General features: G+C 44.5%; 1 protein-coding gene across 6 annotated transcripts; it reads right to left on the reverse strand.

Moving 5' to 3' along the window:
* Positions 1 to 250: 250 nt before the first annotated feature.
* On the reverse strand, positions 251 to 19741 carry LOC311141277 (ubiquitin-associated protein 2-like). Of its 6 annotated transcripts, none has more exons than XM_084176549.1 (27): positions 19686 to 19741; positions 17779 to 17916; positions 17526 to 17603; positions 17243 to 17353; positions 16522 to 16681; positions 16317 to 16403; positions 12603 to 12666; positions 12324 to 12415; positions 11592 to 11647; positions 11435 to 11496; positions 10741 to 10951; positions 10333 to 10579; positions 9588 to 9844; positions 9156 to 9349; positions 8819 to 9044; positions 8465 to 8504; positions 8215 to 8344; positions 7931 to 7988; positions 7605 to 7785; positions 7370 to 7461; positions 7074 to 7124; positions 6708 to 6786; positions 3106 to 3468; positions 2736 to 2840; positions 2404 to 2477; positions 1431 to 1622; positions 251 to 1019 (listed from the first exon to the last, which is right to left on the reverse strand). In XM_084176549.1, exons 2-27 carry the CDS (start codon positions 17872 to 17874, stop codon positions 927 to 929), a joined length of 3399 nt encoding a protein of 1132 aa, XP_084032675.1. In that variant the 5' UTR covers positions 17875 to 17916; positions 19686 to 19741; the 3' UTR covers positions 251 to 926. The 6 variants fall into 6 exon arrangements, with proteins under 6 accessions (XP_084032675.1, XP_084032676.1, XP_084032677.1 ...); XM_084176550.1 differs by having other exon boundaries at positions 19670 to 19692; XM_084176551.1 differs by lacking the exon at positions 19686 to 19741 and adding an exon at positions 19379 to 19399.
* Between the last annotated feature and the right edge of the window lie 5159 nt (positions 19742 to 24900).

Genomic DNA, 24900 nt, shown 5'->3' on the forward strand with positions numbered 1-24900 from the left:
CACCTCGCCTAAACAGGTGTGCGTTTCTTTCGCCTCAAGATTAGCCACTGTGCAATAAACATCTCTGCTTTGCTGGGTCAGTGGTATGGATGGCGCTCAAGTATGAAGGAGTTGTTGTGCAGTAGTAGCCCTGGTCAGTTCGAGCCTTGGTCGGGATGGGGTCAACACAACAAATCACACATTCATCACAACATCCAAGTCCAGTCTGCCCTCACAAACAAGACGGGGAGAAAGAACTTGGGCAAGATAGTTACTGCTCAGAACTTTTATTCAGATGGAAACGGTTAAAATGAAATTAAAAAATACAATTTTAATGGGCAGGTCTTTGAGGGGTATTGATGTGGGGGAGGGCACAGAGGCAGCCCCACTCTCCAGAGCCACCCAATCAGAAAACTGAGTGAAGGATGGAGGGAAGAGACCTACAGCCACAAAATGAAGTTTTAAAACGAGGGTGAAAATGAGGGGGATAAGCTGGGTAACTCAAGAGTTGTGTATAAAAAAGGAGACAAACGCAGTTTGTTAATGTGGAAACCCCCCATCTGAGATGTCATCATTTCGTTCAGTGCTGAAGCTCTCCTTTTCCTCTATAGGAATTCTCATATTTATTATTTTTGTAATGACTTCCTGCAGTTTTGAAAAAGTAAACAAAAACGTCTTTCAAAAATAAAATGCAGCAACCACATTTCATGTTCTACTATTACATATACAGTATATATATATATAAATACATACATAAATATCTTACATGTACAACCAATTTGAAAAGGGAAAACAAATAAAAATGTATGAGGAGGGGGGATGTTTGGGTAGTGGGGGGAGTTGGAGGGGGGATGTTTGGGTAGTGCGTTTTTGTTTAGCTTCACACACACACACACACAGAGAGCCTTTATGATGGGGGGCCAGGACAGACTCCCCAGGTGTACCCTTCAGTTGGCCCAGTAAGGGCTGCCATAACTGGACTTGTTGCTCTGGCTCTTCTGCTGAATGCTGCTGGACTGGTTGCGCTGACCCGGACCACCCTACAGGGGGAGACAAAGCGCACACACACACCACAGTCAATTATTGGCTATTGGGTTAAACTAGGGAGAGGGGTATTAACTAGAGGGTAGAAAAGTTGTTTGCGCAAGATGGTAATATACAGAAACAGCCCTTCCTAGTCAAAACTCATTGGAACCCATTCCAGAAACTCATCTCCACTTATTTATATGTTAATGGTATGTTAACGGTAACGTCAGTCTTACGCCCCATCTTGACAGACTGCATTAAAACCTTGGCAATCCGGCGGAAGTCACTCATCTTTAATGGAGGCAGTCTGAACCACTGTGGTCCAGCTCCCACACTAAGTCCATGTATGTCTATGGTGTTTATTAACAACAGGTGGAGATTGTAAGTGTTTGGTGTTCATTAACAACAGGTTGAGGGGGTGTTACCTGTCCGTCTTGGGCGAGGTGGTGGTGCAGCAGCTGGGAGTGGGGCTGCTGGTGGGCAGGCAGAATGTGGAGGAAGGGTGGCGGGGCATAACCGGGGGCACCGCCGGGGTTCAGAGGGCCCGTGCCCCCGAGGGCAGACGGCAGGCTGAAGGGAGGGGGCGTTCCCGTGTGGAAGCCCTGCTTATCAAAAGACTGGGGTTGGGTGGGGGGGGGCAGAGGTTGTTGGAGAGGACCATTATATTATGTAATGTCTGAGCATAAGAGGTATGATCCTGAATTTATCCTCATTCATAGTGGCGCAGCGGTCTAAGGCACTGCATCTCAGTGCTTGAGGCGTCACTACAGACCCCCTGGTTCGATTCCAAGCTGTATCACAACCGGCCGTGATTGGGAGTCCCATAGGGCGGCGCACAATTGGCCCAGCGTCATCCGGGTTTGGCTGGTGTAGGCCGTCATTGTAAATAAGAATTTGTTCTTAACTGACTTGCCTAGTTAAATAAAGGTAAAATAAAATAAAAATCATGTTTCAAACCTGTTGTACTGAGGTGGTCTTAAACTCAATTAATCCAACCAGCCGTTTCAATTAAAGCCACTTTTTCTCAGACATGCCCTGGCTGAAACCAATGATTTCTATACACATCATTGGCTAAAACGCCTAAACAACTATAGAGCAACTAATGATGTCACGATACCAGTATCATGATACTATACCATTTTCTTTGGCAAAAAAGAAAACATGAAACAGACTAAACCTTTAAAAACTAATTTTGTAAAATATTGTGTGCTATAGCTTGGAAAATAAGGCAGATTCTTTTCCAACATTAGGATTGTTTTTCCTCAAAAAATTAAATCTGCATCATGTTTTGTTTCCCTTGCTTCATGGTATCACGACAACACTAACAGCAACAACTATAAACCAGGTGTGGACTGACTTCATCATGGGCCATGGTATACTGAGTGTCACTGAGCTCACCTGTGTCTTGCTGTACATTGAAGCACCCATATCAGGCACCCCTCCACTGCTGCCTGAGCCGGACAAACCTGGAGCTGTGAGCGAGAGGACACGTCGAACAACATGTCAGTTTGCCCCCACGAGGTGGCACGGCGCCAGTAGGCAATGTTCAACATTTCTAGTGAGGGAGTTCACCATTTCAAGAGTTAATAGTGACTGAGGGAGTATTTCTTGGTTAGTAGTGAGGGGGGTTTCAGAACAGTAGTATAAGTAGTATATCACAGCTGATCAGTGAAGGGGGCGGGGAGGGGAAGGGGGGTGCGTCCTGGGGCAGCTGAGTTCAGTGAGTGTACCTTTCCCTGGCCCGCTGCCAGCTGATTTGGCCTGTGACTGGGCAGAGCCTCCGTACCCTCCCTTACTGTACTCCCCCGCGTGGCCCTGAGATAGGTCGTCAAAAGCTGAGAGAGAGGAGGAATGGAAGAGGACCAGGAGGAATGAGTAAAGTGGAGGGGGAGAGTAAAAAGGACAGCAGAGGAAGGGGGAGGGGTAAGGGGAAGAAGAAGAACCAAGAGAGAAGCAATAAGGCAACTGGCTAGAATAGCATGTGAACAGCGACTATATCCTGCAGGGGGGTGGGGCCATGCTCGCTAAGCAAGAACTCTCCCTCTCAGCCACACACACGGTTTGTGATTTCAGTTCAATCTCGCTCACTGACACACACACCTGTTCCATACGCATGCTGGCCGTAGCTGGGCTGATGCTGTTGGTGGTACTGGCTGGAGGGGTTCCCCAGGCCCATGTTGGGCTGCTTGGCCGAGGCCGGAGGCACGAAGACGGTGGGGCCATACTGGAAGGCGCTGGGCACCCCGGGCATGCCGGCGTAGTAAGGAAGGCCGGTGTAGCCGTAGCCCGGGGGCAGAGGTGGGTTGAGGAAGGCCTGGTTCTGGGTCTGCTGGCCCTGGCTCTGTCCCAGACCTTGGCTCTGAGCCTGGGGGGGCTGCTGGGGCTGAGCGGAGGGACCTTGCGACAGGCTGGTGGGGGGAGCTGGGGACGATGAGTCCCCTCGGCCAAACTTGGTCGCTTCACCTAAAACAAAATAGGGGTTGAACAATAGTCCTATAAATCTTCACTAATAATCCTCACTAATCATGGAACTGTGATGACAACGGTCCAGTTGTCATGAACCGTGTGGCAGGTTTAAACTGCTACGTATGGTCTGCGTTCCATAATGATTCAAATAGGCTACATGTCCCAAATTATTGCACAACTTGTAATACGTTAGTCTAATATGATCCACTATTGCTAGCGATCCTCAGGAACAACCACACGAACGTGACAGAGGAAATAAAGGTAAACTAACACTAACGTCTAACAGTTATAAATGTATGTGGGTATAACTGACGGTGGCTACAGATGAGGGCTAATATTTTACATAAGACAAATTATAACAAAAACAACAAATAAACGCAACATGTAAAGTGTTGGTCCCATGTTTCATGAGCTGAAATAAAAGATCTCCGAAATGTTCCATGTGCACAAAAAGCGTATTTCTCTCATTTCTCTACCATGAGCCGCCTCCAACATTGTTTTAGAGAATTTGACAGTACGTCCAACCGGCCTCACAACCACATCAGTCTTTTTCACCTGCGTGATTGTCTGAGACCAGTCACCCGGACAGCTGATTCAACTGTGGGTTTGCACAACCGAAGAATTTCTGCACTATGTCAGAAACCGCCACAGGGAAGCTCATCTGCATGCTCTTCGTCCTCACCGGGGTTGAGCTGACTGCAGTTCGCCATCATAACCGACTTCAGTGGGCAAATGCTCACCTTCGACGGCCACTGGCACGCTGAAAAAGTGAACTCTTCGTGGATGAATCCCGGTTTCAACTGTACTGGGCAGTTGAAACGTGTATGGTGTTGTGTCGGCGCAGTTTGCTGATGTCAACGTTGTGAACAGAGTGCCCCATGGTGGCAGTGGGGTTATGGTATGGGCAGGCATAAGCTACGGACAACAAACACAATTGCATTTTATCGATAGCAATTTGAATGCACAGAGATACCGTGACGAAATCCTGAGGCCATTGTCGTGCCATTCATCCACCGCCATCACCTTATGTCACAGCATGATAATGCATGGCCCCATGTCGCAAGGATCTGTACACAATTCCTTGAAGCTGAAAATGTCCCAGTTCTGCCATGGCCTGCATACTCACCAGACATGTCACCCATTGAGCATGTTTGGGATTCTCTGGATCGACGTGCACGACAGCATGTTCCAGTTCCGGCCAATATTCAGCAACTTCGCACAGCCATTGAAGAGGAGTGGGACAACATTCCACAATCAACAGCCTGATCAACTCTATGCGATGGAGAGGTGTCGTGCTGCATGAGGCAAACAGTGGTCAGATACTGACTGGTTTTCTGATACACACCTTTCTGATCCCTACTTTTTTTTTTTTATGTACACTACATGACCAAAAGTGCTCGTCGAACATCTCATTCCAAAATCATGGGCATTAATATGGAGTTGGTCCCCCCCCATTCTGTGATCTTGCGTGGACTACCATTTCGCGGCTGAGCCATTGTTGTTCCTAGATATTTCCACTTCACAATAACAGCACTTACAGTTGACCGGGGCAGCTCTAGCAGGGCAGATATTTGATGAACTGAATTGTTGGAAAGATGGCATCCTATGACGGTGCCACGTTGAAAGTCACTGAGCTCTTCAGCAAGGACATTCTACTGCCAATGTTTGTCTATGAAGATTTTATGGGTGTGTACTCAATATTTTATGCCAGTCAGCAACGGGTGTGGCTGAAATAGCCGAATCCACGCAACATGTATCGCTGACCAACAAATGCATATCTGTATTCCCAGTCATGTGAAATCCATAGATTAGGGCCTAATTTATTTAATTGACTGATTTCCTTCTATGAACTGTAACTCACTCTACACACACGTACACATGGATGTTGTATTGTAAATATGTGATAGTGGAGTAGTGGCCTGAGGGAACACACTAAATGTATTGGGTAAAGTGTTATGAAATATGTCATGTAATATTATTGTATATAACTGCCTTACTGTTGCAGGACACCAGGAAGAGTAGCTGCTGCCTTGGCAGCAGCTAATGGGGATCCTTAATAAATACAAAAAAACTCAGTAAAATCTTTGAAATCATTGCATGTTGCATTTATATTTTTGTTCAGTGTAATTAAAACATTATAGAAATCATAAATTAACTCTGGGTTTGGCTCAATACTGTTATTTGTGCATGGCTATAGAAGCCTATAGTTTGGACCGCAATTTGATCCCAAGTTAAAAGGCCAGCATTTCATCAACTTCACTGTGGAAAAGGATGGTGATATGCTTCAGTTTGCTGCCATATGACTGGTTTCACATTAGTCTCCAGCGATCATAAGGTAAAATAGATCTAAAACAATTGTCATTTATATTTACAATCCCCTTATCCAAAGGGCTTACTCATTTACCTAGCTCTTACCAATTAGAAAATTACAACGCATGGAGAATGGTGTTATTTACATAGGAAATAATGAAGTAGCTGTTGTTCCACTTGGAACCGACAGGTTGCTCGACCTTAATCGTTTCATCGTGCGTAAAGGTGCTGGAATTAGGAGGGAATTAAGTCAAGGTCCAAATATGGCATATCTGTATGAAAATGTATGCACTCACTAACTGTAAGTCGCTCTGGATAAAAGCGTCTGCTAAATGACTAAAATTTAAAATATCTGTAGACACCTCCCCCACAGATTAATTTATTTGATCTCCACCCCCAACGAATAGCGGGTGAATAGCATGCTATTCTCATGCTTAAATTCAAGGTCAGAATACGTGTAGAGAGAAGTGCATAAAAAGGGAATTAGGTTCCATTTACGTGTGCTTAACCCGGGTCGGAATTCCCCTCTGAGAACAGGCAAATGCATAAGAGGGAATGAGAGCAAGTATTTATATCCCTTGACTTACTCCACATTTTGTCTTCCAACCTGAATTCAAAACTGCTTAAATTGATTTATCATCCATCTACACATCCAAGGCACTGTAGGTGTGAGTATGAGTAGTTGGTAGGAGCTGAATTAGCTATTTCTGCTCAATTCAGCCACTTCCACCACCAGAAGTAAATCAAGCTTTAATTATACTGTTGGTCAGAGGAGATGGGAGATTCAGTCATTGAGGTAGTCCACAAATTAAGATTCAGCTATGTGCTTGTAACCATCATTATCTCCATATTATGGTGTGCACCCAAGAGCTGGTTCTGGCCTCCGAGAAGAGTGCATTTGTAAATGAGTGTGGAACAAGCTTTACCTGAGTATGGATTGTTGGCTAACCCATCTCTGCCAGGCATCGTTGCAGTTGTACCAGGGAATGCGACTCCATAGTAGTCCTACAGAGAAATAGACACCAGGAGACACACCAAATAATCAGATTCAACAGTCATTGAGGAAGTCCATATATTATGATTCAGCCATGTGCTTGTAACCATCATCTCCATATCATGACAGGGACACAGATATGCAATATTAATCATGAACATTTATTTATGTTTGGGTCTACTAAATCTACATCTAAACCAGAGACCGTGCGAGAGTCCATCTGGGCAAACAGAAATGTGTGCTGCATTGCTCTTCATTGACGTAGTAAGTGATGTTCCATGTGTGAAAGGTCGCTCACCATAGGCAGACGAGACTGCAGCATCTGTAGGTCCTCATATCCATAGATCTGCTTTAGAGCGGTACAACAAACAAATGAAACAGGTCAACTGAAATAATCCAAATATTCAACCAAGAACCAATGGTATGAAAGGGAAGAGAGAGCGAGAGAGACAGAGCGAGAGAAAGGGTGTGATGGCAGGCCGGTGAGAGAAAGACTTGGGGAAAACAAGACTGGTAAAGAGAAATGGATGGGAATTCATGGAAACAAAGAACGAGAGCAAGCAAGAGAAAAATAAAGAGGGTTGGCGTAGTTACCGGGTACGCGGGGAGCAGGCCTCCAGGGCCCATAATGTACTGATTAGCCAGCAGAGGGGGCACTCCTTGAGCCAGGTTAGGGGGGGCTTTGCCTGTGGAACAAGAATGAGAGAGAAAGAGGGGAGTCAAAATCACACGGGTCTACAGTGAAATAATACCGACAGCAGAGAGAGAGAAGGACCGTTAAGTGACCATAACAAACCTATGTGTGACAGCAGGGTTATCCTGGACTCACCAGAGGTGGTGTTCAGCAGTGGTTGGGCAGTGCGCCCGGCAGCTGAGAGGGCAGTGTTGCCGTTGGCGGATAGACCAGGCACTCCGGGGACATGCATCATGGCGTTGGAGCTGCTAACCGCGGCATTGATGGAAGGACCAGAGGAGAAGGTGTGGAGACTACTGCTCTCCTCACTTGTCATCTATAGGGTGGAGGGAGAGCGAGAGTTGGCCTGACAGCAGTTTAGCTTTTTTGGTTGCATTTTTCCCCTCTTCACCTTCAGTGTTTATTTTAGATCAGTTTCGGACGTGATTTACATTATCCCCAAAAGAAGACGCTGTGCTTACTGTAAGGGAGGAGCTAGTGGCGAGGGCAGATGCTGACGAGTATGTACTGGTCACATGACTGGAGACCGTGGGAGAGAAAACAGGTAACGTTACTAAATCATCCGATGAGACTTTAAAAAGGTTGAACCAACTCATTACAAGGACTTCATTATTTTGTCAGTCAATAGAGGAGATTGGAGATTCAGTCTTTGAGGTAGTCCACATATTAAGATTCAGCTATGTGCTTGTAACCATCATCATCTCCGTTATGAGAATGACTGGGGGGAGGGGAGTGCTGGGCTTACCTGCTGAGGGATGGCAGAGGGGCGGAGTGGGAGGGTGTGGGGGCTGGGGAGGGAACATGGTGGACGGAGCCACTGTCACTGCTCATGGGAGGCGACTCGGGCTTAGGAGTTCGAGAGGCCAACGACATCGCTGAGAAAGAGACAGATAAGCAAGCATGCTGTACTTTTTGTCTTAACCATGAAATAAGAACACTTTTTCCTTCAAAAGGGGTTTCTTCTTTGACAACCACAAATTCTCCTGGGTACTTACAGTCCTGTGGGCCCTGTGTCCTCACGCCACCATAGCCATTCTGTGAAAGGAGACATTGACATTCTCATCAGTGGGCCACCTTGATTACACTAACACACGTTTTGAAAGGGTGTTCTCGGCTATACAGTGCTGTTATAGTAGAGCTCTAGTAATATTAAATCACACCTGAGGGTCTTAAGTATCCGTTGACCATAGGAGATTCAGTCACTGAGGTATTCCACATAATAAGAGTCAGATATGTGCTTGTAACCATCATTATCTCAATATTTATGAGTGACAGGAGTAGTAGTCTTTTTAATCGAGACAGTTTGTCTCTGTTGACCAAACCTGACAAGTGCAGTGTGGGTGACTCACGGTGAGAGGGGCGGCGGGGGCGTCTTTGCTCTGGGGGTAGCCCAGGTGGGGGGGCATGCTCCGCGGGAGGCCACTGTCCACTCTGGTAGCTGAGGGGGTGGAGGAGGGTGGGGCGGCGCTGGGGAGACCCAGGGAGGGGGACAGCGTGGCACAGGGCAAGCCCAGAGACGGGAAACTGGGGTCTGATATCGACGGAGGCATGGACGACAAGCTGCCCAGGGGCTCACTGTAACAACAAGGTAAAGGGACGAGTTAGCGTAAAACAAGTTCACCGTGGCCTCTATCCCTATACAACACAGTGGTACTAATTAAGCCAAAAAATTCAATGAATAAACACCTGACAGGTCCAGGTTTGGAGAAAGAGCTGCTTTGGGGCTGGGGTACGGCTATGGGGGCCGGCTCCCTGGCAGGCTCGGCCTGGTGGCCCATGTCAATCACACTGGGCTCAGAGCCAAAGTCCAGGGCCCCAAACTGCACGTTGAGACCAGACACGTCTGCTGAGCCTGGCATCTCCACCGCAGACGAGGGGATCTGAGGAGAGAGAGCAAGAGGGATTAAGAAAGAGGGTGAGAGGGACATTAACACATGAAATCCCATCCCTTTCAGACAAACGCTCGAAGACATTTCAGACCCAATGTCTGACAGCGTGCTAAGTTGCATTTACCTACAGTACTTTTAGATATGTTTACAAATGGTTGAGAAACAAACACTAATTGAATGTACCCTCTGAGTGAGCAGGCAGCCTCTATTTCCACATACGTTTCCTAACCTTGGAAGGAGGAGGTACTCTGCGTCTCTGGGTCTTGATCAGCCTCTGTGGGGGTTCAGCCATGGGAGCCTGGTGGTCCAGGGAAGGTCCGTCTCTGGGAGGCAGGGGCCCGGCGTCGTAGTGGCCTGGGGGAGTAGGGACCTGGGGGGGATGAGACAGAGGCTCTGCCTGGGGCAGGGAGCTCTGCTGGGCCTGCTGCTGCCGTTGGGCCAGCTGGCTGAGGACAGCGGACGGCTCTGGTTGCATCTTTAGATCCACTGGAGAAGACGGAGAGCGCCCGACAGAGTGGTTATTGGTGGCATTAGCAGTCCAGTAAATACAGATCTGACTCATCAAATCTGCAAACATCAAAATGGGTTTGGACCCAGGGGAAGGGCGGGAAGAGTGAATTGGGACTGGCTATGTGTGTGGCAAAGTTTACATTGGGACACTGACTGAAGCTTTGCTATGTACCATGAGGCTGTGTCCCCCCCACTGTGTCACCATTAGATCTCCATACATTTTACTTTTTGGGGGGGGTAGAATGAGAAGTTCAGCAGAGTGATAATGTATTGGGGGAAAGAATGCAATTTGAGGATGGAAGGAGATTCAGTCATTGAAGTAGTTCACATATTAAGATTCAGCTATGTGCTTGTAACCATCATTATCTCCTCCTATTCGACAAGTCGATACAGACAAACAATAACATGTACCCACACTTCACTTGAAGGTTTTCCATATGATAGTACCCATGTGTGTGTCTTACAGTGAGAGGTTGGAACAGGGCCATTCTCCACTCTCGGGGCCTTGATTTTGCAGGCAGAAATGGGAGCAGAGCCTTGAGCTGCAGGTGGACCGGATTCTTTGGCGACACTGCCGTTGCCCGCGGTGACCAGCTGCTGATTGGTCCGCGGGGTGAGCCGGGGACCGTTGAGCTTCTCTGGTATCCTGACCTCAGCCGGGGTCGGCTTGGGCCCACTCAGAGCCCCAAAAACAGAGCCCAGGACTGAGGACTGACGGACAGAGAGAGAGGAGAGAGTTGATAGTGTGTCTGTGTGAGTAAGCCTGTACAGATGTGTGTAACTTCACTTAAAAGCATATTACTAGTGTGTATGTATAAGCAGAAGAATACGCGTGTGTAAACATGTAAAGGATGTGTGTGTGGCTGCCTTACCAGGGCCCCGTGGGCGTAGCTGGTACCAGAGGCGGCACTAGCATAGCTGTTGGCAGCGGCGCTGGCATAGCTGTGTGTGGTGGTGCGAGTGCCGTTGTGGTGGGAGTTGGTGAACACCAGGCTCTGGCCCCCCACGCCCTCAGCGGCAGGGGGCTCCATGCCACCCAGCTCCACACCGCCCGTCTTCGGCAGCAGCGAGCCCAGGTCCACACTGGAGAGGAAAGACGACAACCAGTACAGTTTACAAATGGGACACTGAATGGATAGTTTAGTGTTGTACCCTGATCCTGCTTCTTTTCCCCCGCTTTGTCACAATGTAATATCACTTCTATTTATTCATAATACCCCTCTCATTTATATATCGCTCTCTCAATGAGAAGTTGAGAAGAGTGAATGCAATGGAAAAATAATTCAGTAACCAGAAGAAAGGAGATTGAGGTATTCCACACACAAAGGGTTCAGCTATGTGCTTGTAACCATCATCTCCATCATTTGACAAGCCAATACAGAGAAACAATTACATACACCCACATCTCATATCATTACTATGAAACCGTCACATTCCAAAACCAGCCATTTTACTGTTATTTTGTTGTGAGAATTCGTGCTATAAGACTGGGTGAGAGATGACAGAGATAGTGTTTTTCACAGGGTTAAGTCTGCTTTGCTGTGAGCATTAGATTGGAGCCCTTACTTGTGTCCAGATGTGATGTGGTTCGCAGGAGCAGAGGCAGTGAACACTTTGGTCTCAGACAGCTGTTGATAAAAACAGAAATATCAGGAAGAGAACCGTTTGTGTGTGTGCTTGTGTAACCACTATAACAAAGTCAAAAGTGGAGACCATCACTCACATCCTCATTCCAGTCTTCTGCGGCCCAGTCTTCCAAGTTGCCTCTCCATGTTCCTCCTATGAGATGGTAGGGGACAGAAGGGGTACGCGAGTTAGTCATCATGCCTGGGGGGGTACCCCTCTGTCCAACAGAGCTTAGTCAGTAGCACAACTCAGAGTTGTGTTCATTAGGGACGCACGGCGAAAACGCTTTACAACGTATCACGAAGGAAAACAACTGTGTTTCTTATTGGACAAACCCAGGTAGTCCCCTTCTTCCTTTTCGGTGCCTAATGAACACAATCCTGGTTGAGGCCAAACCGCACTGCTCCAACTGTGTCCAGGACTATACTACTACAACCATGCTTTAAAGCTCTAAAACCTACACTTCGAAAAGGAGCAGGCTACATTTCAGACCTCAGGCATACCTATTTGACCGTATAGAATCTACTGTAAGGGGGGGGGGGGTTTGTATTTGGTTTGCTAACTTGCTAGCTAAGTGGCTAGATAATATAATATGCCATTTAGCAGACGCTTTTATCCAAAGCGACTTACAGTCATGACTTAGATGTCAAGATCAAGCTTCTTGGTTAAGCAGAGACATTCAATCCCCTCCTGGATCAAGATCCCTGTTGCCACAATGTTTTGTGAGTTTTTTTTATAGCACCCCTTGTGTGCACATTCAGTAACACCGCATACCCCGGGATCATACAGAAACTGTATGAAAATCGAGATACCACCCAACCCTATTCACCTGTACCATCTCCACCTTCGTTCCCCTCTGCTTCCCAAGTTTCCTGGCAAGATGCGCCAGAGTTAGCGTTGTAGTCGGCGGGGTTGAAGATCCTTAGGTGGGGAGAGGTGGTTTAGGGGTTCAACTATGTGCTTGTAATCATTATCTTCATTATTAAGCAATGCTATGATACAGTGAAACAGCCACGTCTACACACACACACACACAAAAACCACAGAATACACAACTGAATAGACATGAACAGCGGGAGATCTTCTCCAGTGTGGATCTTCAACTCACCCCATCCCCTGAGAGGAGAACCTGTTACCACCAGCTGCTCTTCCCCTTCCGTGACCCCCCAACCCTAAAGACACACAGAAACACTACGTCTGACCTCTGCTGCAAGACACACACCAGTCTAATAATCACACCTGATGTCTGTGCGTTTTAAAACAGACATGTTTTCTGCACAAATGTCTGATATGTATTGCTTCAAAACAGGTTGGGGGGGGGGCATGGTACAGTATGTTGAGTATGTTGCTATGGGTCAGTTACCCATGCAGACTGGTAGAGAATTTTGAACAGACTGAAAACCTGACACTACTTGCTTATCAGAAATCAGTGTTTAGACTTCAGGCTGACAGCATTAGTGACAGCATTTGACAGGTCTTAGATCAGTACACAAGGATTGACTTAGCCTAGACAGCTTAGGACATATGATAAATACATTTACAGACAGCAACTGCCATCACTCATGACTCCACTCCCTCACTCTGCATGTCTGTCTGACTTTGTCCCAACCAAAACAACCTCCCTGGCTTGTCCACCACCCCTCCCCGCTCTATAACAGCTGCAGGACAGTACAGTGCCTTCAAAAAGTAGTCGTATATCTTGACTTAATCCACATTTTTTTGTGTTACAGCCTGAATTCAAAATGGATTAAATATTTATTTCTCACACAACTACACACAACACCCCATAATGACAAAGTGAAAACATGTTCAGAAATGTTTTGCAAATGCATTGAAGATAAAATACAGAAACCTAATTTACATATTCATTAAAATCCCTTTGCTATGACACTCCAAATTGCTCTCAGGTGCATCCAATGTCATTTGATCATCCTTGAGATGTCACTACAACTTGATTGGAGTCAACCTATGGCCAATTAAATTGTTTGGACATGATTTGAGAAAGAAACACCAGTCCATATAAGGTCCCACAGTTGACAGTGCATGTCAGAGCAGACACCATATCCAAGTCCAAGAAACAGTCCGTAGATCTCTGAGATAGAATTGTGATGAGGCATATATCTGGGGAAGGGTAGAAAACAATTTATATCGTGTTGAAAGTTTCCAAGAGCAGAGTGGTCTCCATCCTTGAGAAATTGAAAATAATATGGAGCTACCCAGACTCAGACTAGAGCTGGCCGTCTGACCAAACTGAGCAACCGGGCAAGAAGCACTCTGACAGAACTACAGAGTTCCTTGGCTGAGAAGGGAGAACCTGCCAGAAGGACAACAGTTTCTACAGAGGCCAGCCGGAAGCCACTCCTGAGAAAAAGTTACATGACAGCACGCCTGAAGTTTGCAAAAAGGCATGTGAAAGACAGATAAGGCAAAAGATTTTGGTATGATGAAACACAAATTTAACTCTTTGACCTGAAAGCAAATTGCAATGTCTGAAGAAAACCAGGCACAGCTCAACACCCGTCTAACACCATCCCTACCGTGAAGCATGGTGTGACAGCTTTTCAGCGGCAGGGACTGGGAGACTGATTAGCATAGAGTGAACAATGAATGGAGCCAAATACAGTCAAATCCTTGAGGAGAACCTACTTCAGAGTGCAAACGACAGACTGAGGCTAAGATTTACATTCCAACAGGACAATGACCAAGCATACAGCCAAAGCAATGCTGGAATGGCTTCAGAACTAGAATGTGAAAGTCCTTGAGTGGCCCAGCCAGTCTGTGTAAAGACTTGACGATTGCTGTTCACCGCCGTTCCACATCTAATTTAAGAGCTTGAGAAAATCTGCAAGGAATAATGGGAGAAAATCCCCAAAACCAGATGTGCAAAGCTGATAAAGACATACCCAAGACGACTCAATGCTGTAATCACCGCCCAAGGTGCATATACAAAGTATTGACTCAGGTGTGAATACTTATGTAAATTAGATATTTCTGTATTTCATTTTCAATAAATTTGCTACAAAATAAAAACATGTTGTTTTCACTGTCATTATGGGGTATTGAGAAATTATGTCATTTTAAATTCAGGCTGTAACAACAAAATGTGGAATAAGTCAAAGGGTACGAATACTTTGAAGACACTGTACATATCACACGTTATGGCACTTGCAGTAATTGCTGACACAAATGGACACATTGCCAACTAAAACCCTACACCAACTAGATACACAAATACCCACTTTACATGCCATTTCGGGTACACAAGGGCACGGTCGACTATAGCGAGTGGGTTTAGCACAGCTAAGATCAGGGAGGATTATTGTAGAGGCTGTTGTATAGCATGGCAAAGTGGAATCTTATTGTGGTGCAGGGCGTGGCAAGGTACAACAAGGCTTGGTGGTACATTGGGTCATGTTGGCCAGTAACAGTACAATGGGCAAAAAAAACATAACGGATTTGACAAAGGTGCAGGCAGACAGAACACTTAGAAAAGTAAGAATGTATCTGCACACTAACGCTCCCGATGCAATGGATTTATCAAATAACCAACATCGAATAATATGCATTGCATCAGTGCTATAGAATTCAGATACACTACATGTCCAAAAGTATGTGTACACACCCTTCAAATTAGTGGATTCGGCTATTTCAGCTACACCCGTTGCTGACAGGTGTATAAAATAGAGCACACAGCCATGCAGTCTCCACAGACAAACATTGGCAGTAGAATGGCCCGTACTTAAGAGCTCATTGACTTTCAAAGTGGCACCGTCATAGGATGCCAACTTTCCAACAAGTCGGTTCGTTAAATTTCTGCCCTGTTAGAGCTGCCCCGGTCAACTGTAAGTGATGTTATTGTGAAGTGGAAACGTCTAGGAGCAACAACGGATCAGCCGCAAAGCGGTAGGCCAAACAAGCTCAAAGAACAGGACCGCTGAGTGCTGAAGCGCGTAAAGATTGTCTGTCCTCGGATGCAACACTCACTACAGAGTTCCAAACTGCCTCTGGAAGCAACGTCAGCACAATAATTGTTTGCCGGGAGCTTCATGAAATGGGTTTCCATGGCTGAGCAGCCGCACACAACACTAAGATCACCATTGGCAATGCCAAGCGTCGGCTGGAGTGGTGTAAAGCTCGCCACCATTGGACTCTGGAGCAGATTCACCTCTGGAATGATGAATCACACTTCACCATCTGGCAGTCCGACGGACGAATCTGGGTTTGACGGATACCAGGAGAACGCTACCTGCCCCAATGCATAGTGCCAACTGTAAAGTTTGGTGGAGGAGGAATAATGGTTTGAGCTAGGCCCCTTAGTTCCAGCGAAGGGAAATCTTAACGCTACAGCATACACTGACATTCTAGACGATTCTGTGCTTCCAACTTTGTGGCAACAGTTTAGGGAAGGTCCTTTCCTGTTTCAGCATGACAACGCCCCCGTGCACAAAGCAAGGTCCATACAGAAATGGTTTGTTGAGATCGGTGTGGAAGAACTTGACTGGCCTGCACAGAGCCCTGACCTCAACCCCATCGAACAACTTGGAATGAATTGGAACGCCGACTGCGAGCCAGGCCTAATCGCCCAACATCAGTGCCCGACCACACTAATGCTCTTGTGGCTGAATGGAAGCAAGTCCCTGCAGCAATGTTCCAACATCTAGTGGAAAGCCTTCCCAGAAGAGTGGAGGCTGTTATAGCAGCAAAGGGGGGACCAACTCCTTATTAATGCCCATGATTTTGGAATGAGATGTTCAACAAGCAGGTGTCCACATACTTTTGGGCGTGTAGTGTACATCAATTTCTTAGTAGCAGTAACACTCACCTCTGCCAACAACGCCCCTCTCCCTGCGACCACGGTCGGCCACTTTATCCACAGAACACATTGCAAACCCATTCTCCTCTGGCCGCACTAAAAGGAGAGGCAAAGAGAGAAACAATTACATACAAGTCAACACACTCAAAAACACAAAGATGGGATTTATCTAACACACTTCCTATCACATCTCTCCCTTGGGAGTCCCTCTCACCCTCTCTGCTACGGTTGGTTCCACGGCCCCTCCTGTTGGGGACCCCGCGGCCCCGGCTTGCATCGCGATCTCCTCTCTTCTCTCGGTTGTCCTTCATCTCCGAGGGTACTCCCTCCTTCCCCGGGCCTCGCGCCTTTTTCCCAACTGTCTCCCAGGAGGTCTGACAGACAAAGATAACTTATTGCAAACACGAAGACACTCAACACTAAATAAGCAAACTTGGAAAATAGGTAGTAGATTTAGGTTCTGAGAATATAGAGTGCAAACTTGGTACTGATTAGTCAAGTGGTTAAAGGGGCTATCTGCAATTGGTACACCCCCCCCCAAAAATGTTTACCTTTAAATCAATTATGTATACTCATGGATTCTTAAAGAATAGAACTTAAAAATGCCACATTAGCTTAGTTCAACTATCACATTCCATCAGAAGCCAAAATACAACCGTGTTTTACTCCTTTGTTTGTAAACAATGTAAACAAACACTATAGCCACAAAACATGGTAAAACTATCATTTTTATCTCATGGATGGTCAGTCCATAAATCGGTCTATGAATTTGAGAGTGGTTACATTTCTTCAGCCCTATCACTCAGCTGTTTACCAAAACAGTAGCGAGGTGTCCACTGTTGTTGTTTGAACTACAGATTACCACTTTAATGAGAGTTCGTGCCACTGGATGTGTCAGAGCATGGGTGCGCGTGAGCGCCTGCGGGGACCCTCACTGTGTCAGAGGTGCTTTCCAGCAGGAAATTGATGGCTCTGTTGACATCCTCATTGCAGTCATGGAGGGCCACCATGCACTCATCTTGGGTCTTCCCAGTCACCTCAATCAGCTGGGGGAACACAATCAGCAAGTGTGCACATAAACAACTCAGCTTTACTGACACAAACACACCCACACAGACAGGTGTGGGGCTAGTGTGCATTGGTACTGTACTTAATCATACACAGATTAGGCTACATAAATATGCCACATTTTCACAACTTGTTTCACACTGTACTCACCTGTTTGACCTTATCCTCAAAGTCTGCATCATTTTTGTCGTAGATCATCTGGGCAAGCCGAATCTGTTCTGCTGTGGCCTGCATTCAAAGAGGGCAGTTACACACACGGCAACTATTGTTGGCTTGTGTAATGAGACTATAAAAAGTGATATGCACATAAAAAATGTTTACTGTAATGGCAAGAATAACATGAGAACCAAAAGGTACACAGTGTACATTGTGACGCTACTCTGAAAGTGTGTATGAAACTCACTTGTATCTGTTTCTGTGGCTGTGTGGTTTGTGTGGTAGTGGGCAGCGCTCTGTCCCGAGTTCCTCGAGCTGGATTGCTGACCACTGAAGTCATCATATACAGTATATACAAAACAATGTATGTACAAAATAGAAAAATCTGAAACAGATTATGGGGGATCTTCAATCAGTGAAAGGGACATCAATAATTTAAACCTGCTAGACAAGCCTTGGATCTCTGTACTGTATACAGTACGGAGCCTTGCTTTTGTTAACTTTGCCTGTGCCATGTAAGACTAACCCCATCCATTGCCCCTCATGTTTAAATTTAGACATCCAGACCAGGGGGTGGTTGTTCTGGTGTCAGCTTACATCTCTCATGCAGTCAAAAACTGTCTCACAAACATAGCTAGATGTACAGGTCAAACAAGCATCATACATACATCTGGCTAAGGTTAGAACATCATAGACTCGAGTTTATAAAATGGCACTGTGAGTATTGACTACTTATAAAACAGGGCAATTATGTTGCTCTGTATTGACATGGCCAAGTAGTTTGGTATGGCGGTGAATATGAAGCTAGTGCGTGTAGCTAACGTAGCTTAGTCAGCTATTTTGAAAGTTCTAACTCGGGCCTTGTGCAACCCACAGCGCCTATTCCAAATCATGGGCAGCCATTTGGGATTGCAAAAAACGAATTTGCGACGTGCCAAGGGTTAATGTGCCCGTGAAGTTAATAAAAACAACTAACGTTAGTTAGCTAAATTAGGCCTCGCTAACGGACTGGCAAGCGGATATATGGCCTAGGTAGTTAGCTAACGTCAGTTGGAAAATCAACTGATTAATTTAATATTATGGTAGTGCGTAGCTGGCTTGTTGGCACTCGTCTCGCTAACAAAACAACTGCCATTATTAGATATTGTGACATCTGCGTTCTCTAATCCGGGTGGGAAAACATGAACAAACCAGATTTTGATTATATTAACTAACTACTAAATTAGGCTAGGGTAGTTAGGTAGCTAATTTAGACGAGCGTCTTCGTTATTGAACGAAAATAAATCTTACTAAAATATTTGTTAGCAGGATTGCGTGATTTGCAGGAATCAGTGCATCCCAAAATTATAGCTTCAGCGCTTGTTTATTTCGATGATTCACATGTCAAGAGGATGACTAACGTTGACTTGCTAACTAACGTTAGTTATAACATTGCCAATAAAGAGTCTTTGTTCAAATGTCCAAATTGAGATCGGACAAAGCCCAAACTAACTAGCTAATTGCCTCAACGTTAAATATCCAAATGTTTTAGGTATTAATCCCATACTGCCCCATAGACAAGCATGCTTACGACGTTAATTCACAGCAGATCACTTGAGTTCTCTGAGATAAAAATAAACAATGTTGAGGACGGAAGTCTGTGTGTAACCGGCTAATATTAGCCAGTTAGCTAGCTACTACTGGTCGCTCACATTCGACCAGAAACATGAGTTACTCCACACACGTCAACTTATGTTAAATTAACTAATACAATGTAGTAACGTCAGCTATGTATAACTTGTATAAAGTACTATAATGTAACCCGAAACTATTTGCTAACTAGAAGCGTGTGAACATGGCTAACTAACCAGTAGTTACTACTTGACCCGTGGGTTAGCTGATAGCATACTAGCAAATGTTTCTAGCATTTGAAAACGATCGAACAATGCAATTGGTACGGCAGGGCTAGCATCTCGCTAGCTGCATCTCGCTAGCTCCATCCGCACCTCGTCGTCACTTTAGCACTTAAGTGGCTAACTGGTAACGTGAAATGATGGCCCAGTCTGTCTCTTCTCGAATAGTATTACTGCAGTGAAGTGGATCAAACGCATACAACAACTGCCCGCACTGTATTTTTCGTTTATGTTATCATAACAAACCTTTTTATTTCTTTACCTGTTAACACGCTTCGCTCAGCCAGCAGCAGATGCCGTCACGTGACCCACCGCACTGTTGTTCAACCCTAAATAACTGAACCAGCCACTCACAACAGGCCTAGCAGATCAGATGGTTTTACGCACTCTGCTCGTGTACGTGCTTGCTCCCTCCACCTCAGGAAAGCGCAGTCAGAGAGAAAGAGGCGAAGAGAGAGGGTTTCCTCAGCCCGAAATGTGTCCAGATCATGAATAATTAAAGAGATTCTCCTGTTCTTAAGAATGTTTTTTTTTTAGCAATTGAGTAGTTTTTGTATGGGGGGGGGGGGGGGGTCAATGACAGAGTGTCGAATTTAGTCAAGAAAAAAATGTATTGCTATTTTGATAGGTGGCTTATTTGATCTAATATAAGTTTCATAATGCTTAGGGTGTTATGCACGTGACATCCAGGCAACTTTGAGAAAAAACACTTTATATCAGAGTTGTCCCTGTTGAAATTCGAGACGGTCTATGCATATTCATGAGGTTAGTATAGCATCTCCCCACCCCCATAACTGTAGGTGGCAGTAAATCGCCAACCACATCGGGATTTCAAAATTCAGAGGAGAGTCGCACAGATATTTTTTAGCGGGCCAGAAAAAGGGCAGTTATTTGAAAATGTATGATTTCTATATACTTTGTCTAGTTTTAGATGTTCAAAAGTTGCCTGTAGTGTTTTTTAACCTCCAAAAAACACAGAATGTGGATCTAGTGTTGGTATGCTTATCATTCAGCGCACTTGGTTCGCAAATTAAGTTCAGAGGTGCTAAGTACTCTTGGCCAGCAAATGCTATTTGTGTGTCTGAGCCTTTACTCAAACCTCCCGCGGGCCAGATTGAATGGGCTCACGGGCCGAAGTCGGCCCGCAGGCCTTACGTTACCCACCCCTGCTCAAGGGAATCACATCTTATGTTAATTCTTATCTACCAAAATGACCAAAGAAAAGGAAGGTATTACAGTCTGATATAGACATAGGGCGAAAACACAATGTGATTAAACTATTTTGTGAGCTCAAACCCAAAATGTTAGTTATCAATCAAGAGACCAATGGATTTTATTCCTGCCCCACGACTATCTTCACTGGACACAAGCAAAGCAGTACATTTTACATTGACATTTTAGTCATTTAGCAGGCCGTCTTCTCTTACCCAGAGCAACTTACAATCAGTGCATTCAACTAAGGTAGGTACAACCACATATGCATCACACAATCATTGCAAAATGTTCAAAATAGCTGCTATCTGCAAAATCAGGGACTCTGCTGCTCGGACAGCAATACATTTCCTATTCTGAAAACTAGGATCTTCTCTGTTCATGACAGAATAACCGAAGACTGAGAAATGTTTGTCAAGGAGGCCTATTGTACTGTCAAATGTCAATGTTGGCCTAAGATTACTTCTGTGTACATTCTTGTGGTTGGGCACAAAAATTGTATCTGGTCTGGTATTCCTGAGACATGATGAAGATTATGACTGTCTAGCATCTCCTCAGTCCTCTAGGATGTACAGTGAAACTCAATCAGAAGTTATACATGAGGTGACCTCTGTCCATCTTTCTTTGGTCGCAATCAACAAATGGTAGACAGTCAATGGAGAGCACTACTCTCAAACCAAGTGTCCTATTCACCAACAGAAATAGTAATCGCAAAGAATCTAATGAATCCGATCCATGATTTATCAGCTAGTATATTGATATATCTCTCTTTGGAATACTTGCATGTACAAAGTGCTGAGTTCTCACCATATCATGCTGCTGGCACAACAGTGTCCCCTCTCTACAACACAGAGACTCCATCTCCTCCAACTGCTCCCAATGAGCCTGGATAATACACCACCTGAGGAACACAGAAGGGAGAGAGAGAAACAGAGCGGGAGGGAGGGAGAGATGGCAAGATAGAGAGGGGGATGAGTGAGAAACCATAAACCTATGTAGTATCTAAATAATGATGCTAATTATGCTGTGAGAACAAGGAGTCCGCTTACACTGTACTTTGATTATAAAGGTTTATTATTTCAAAAGATTTCAGCGTAAATTTACAGACATCTGCAGGCATCTGGAGAACAACGGACCCGATCTAATATGTTGTTCTGTCCTCCTTTGTCCCAACCAAGTATTTATAATCTTTAACATGATATGGGTGGTTTCCCCTACAGACCAATCCCATGACTCCACACAACAGACTTCCTCTGTTTTAGGGTGCCCCTATAGAACTGCTCTCCAGATGCTTCCCTAAGCTGAATCAACATCCTCTAAGATACCATTTGCAAACGTTAGCAAAGTCATAAATTGCTTAGACACCACATATTTCCCCCCTTCGAGACTAATTAAGTCTCGAAAACAAAAAGAATAGGATTATGACAAATAACAATTTCTCTTATTGAGTATCTTTAACAATAAACCAAAAACAAATTTTTCTATGGAGTGTAAATACATTTCTATGAAATATGAACAAATCTTTATGGAGTGTGAGAGCGAAAAACCTGTCTGGCAGCTTTCTTTCCAAATATCCATCCATCAATCAAGACAGTAAAATTCTCTCACGGCCCCTCTGCCCCAGGCAACCACTTAAGTACTCCAGATCAATTCATAAATCTTTATCAATGCATTTTAGAATATGATGCAATTTGAATACACATGACAGCCTCAGCAAACAAAATACAATCAAAAATGTCCACATTCAGGCTGGTCGACCCATCGGACCCTCATGTGGATTCTCTCTATCCCTGCCTAGACCCAATATCCCTAAGCATCCACGAAATAAACAAAAACATCTGAGATCCCCACATGTACCCAATAACAGCAAATATCATTCTTCAAAAATGTATACAGAAAGAATATGACACAAATTATGTATTACACATGCAAATATGTCTATTTATCATTGCAGATACTGGAATGTAGTCCACTACACTTCATCTCCTCAGCAGTGTCGACTTCCAATGCAACGTCGATGATGGAATCTGAACATTTCCACACCTTCCTTGTTCCACTTCCTCCAGTCCATTCATATTGTCCATGTCTGAGTATTTGAATCCCCTCTACACATTCCCCCATTTGCTTCTGGAAGAAAAGAAAAGACCAAACAGTATATTTTGCAAAACAACACATTCAAATTAAAACATCAATATCAACTAAAAATGATATATACAATTATATATAAAATGAATCACATTCCATTTCTCCCCTTTGATTCATCACAAAATACTAAAATCACACTAATATTTAAAAACATGTGAAAAATGATCGGATATTCAAAATGGATATCTATCCATCAATACTCCATCCAGTCCCACTTGTTCATCTTCATCTAGATCAGTAACAGTTAACAACGGCATCTGAGTGTTTTCTCCAGGCATCACAACTCCAACCCATCTCAATATCATAGCCTTCGCAAAAGTTAATAACAAAGTACAAAAGCAAAACATCACACACAGCGCTATCAGAGCTGCTACTAAAATCTGAACTATCACTGCTCCCACTGGGCCTAACTGATCTTGCAACCAAGCCTTCGCTGACCATCCAGCTCCTTCAGATCTACCAAACGCATCCCTTATATTCTTCAATGCATCTATAACACTAGTGATATTATCGGAACTATCTGGGATCAAAGTATAACAATCATCCCCTGTCAAATTCATAGCCAAACATAAGCCACCTTGTTTTGCTAAAACATAGTCAAGAGCCGTGTCATGTTTCAACAGCGTCAGTCTGTGACTTCTTTGAGTATTCAACAGAAGGTTAAACCCTCTTATTGTTTCATTTGCAAAACCCTGCAAAGTATAGGTAATATTATCAATGTGATCTGCCAAAAATGTTACACCATACCATGGAAAAAGTCCAAGTCCCCACTTCTCTCCTAGACTTATCCTCCAATGGTAGGCTTCCAGACTATGAAATTTCGCCATGTCCCTTTTCACCCTATTTCCAAACCTAGAATCAGATTTATCTGTGTCCGGTGCTTCCCCTCTTTTAATGGTAAAAACCTCATATGGAAGCTTCAACGTCGACATATAACAACATCCTGTCCATCCATAGGGTAAGAATATATATGCTTTATCACCACAAACCCACCAAATATCTCTAAAATTCCCAATAGTCACATTACCAGGCACAAGCTGATCTTTCACCATCAAAGTCCTGCTCTTCTTACTAACTGGAACATAAAAAGTTACATTATATTTCTCATTACTAACCTTATGTTCATGCTTACCCAAAGTCATCATATAATCATCACAATCTGATATTCCCATAAACATCCCCTTTCCATCATATGTTTTATTTTAACAAAAACAGCTTTTAGCCCTCACGGGTTTCACCTCCAATGCTTCAGGAATCGCTGTTAACTGATTTTCCTTCCCATTTAACAAATTCACATAGGGTAATTAACTTAACCAAGAACACTTAAACCTAGGCCTAAACAAATGCTTCGACAATGACATTATTGTATCTGTTAATGATTGTTGCTGATACAACAGCCATGACAAAGCATAAGATTTACACATACTTGATAGAGGTTGAGCTACCTTCTCTAAGATTGAACCCCATGTGCCTGGTGCTGGAATTCTCAACAGACATGGACCCTCAAGATTCCTCACTGATCTTACAGAATGAGTTAACTGCTGGAACCAAAGATTCCTACCTGCCCATCCATCTTTAATTTGCAAAACAGAAGAATCAAATCCATATGCCTTCCATTTAGTTTCTCTCTTCCCTAACGAGCGGTATTGATCAGATATATCTTCTTGTCTTCCATTAAAATCAAAGAACTCATCCTGTACCTCCATGATAGTATTCTGCACTATTTCAGATGAATCTACATCATTCTCTACTACCATCTGCTCTCCTATTTCAACACTATCCTTACTACCATTGACAGCACTCTCCATCCTTATCATAAACTCCTGAGTCACTCTTACTACATCCTTTAGTTTCAGAAAAGTTGTTGTTGGTGTCTGTGTCATATTTCCTAAATTTGTTATTGCCGTCGTACCATTAATCTCTTTCAATGTTACTATTAAAATAGTTGCTTTAGTTGATGTATTAACACTCTTAACTATTTCCAGTGGGAAAGTTACGGATATCCTCTGTGTATTATTTACTGTTGGAGTGGCTACTGTAATATACTTCTCCTGAACTCCTTTGGTGACTGTGGAAGCTTCAACAGACTTCAAATCTTCCATCATAAGCGTCAACTTACG

The sequence above is a fragment of the Coregonus lavaretus genome (genome assembly GCF_964263955.1).
Source record: "Coregonus lavaretus genome assembly, chromosome: 14".
NCBI classification, from domain to species: domain Eukaryota; kingdom Metazoa; phylum Chordata; class Actinopteri; order Salmoniformes; family Salmonidae; genus Coregonus; species Coregonus lavaretus.

Coding starts and splice junctions, on each gene's coding strand:
- LOC311141277 (XM_084176549.1), bottom strand. CDS start 17,874: ATGATGACTTCAGTGGTCAGCAATCCAGCTCGAGGAACTCGGGACAGA. Junction 17,604..17,778: donor AGCCACAGAAACAGATACAA/GTGAGTTTCATA, acceptor CTTTGAATGCAG/GCCACAGCAGAACAGATTCG. Junction 1,623..2,403: donor CAATGTACAGCAAGACACAG/GTGAGCTCAGTG, acceptor ACCCAACCCCAG/TCTTTTGATAAGCAGGGCTT.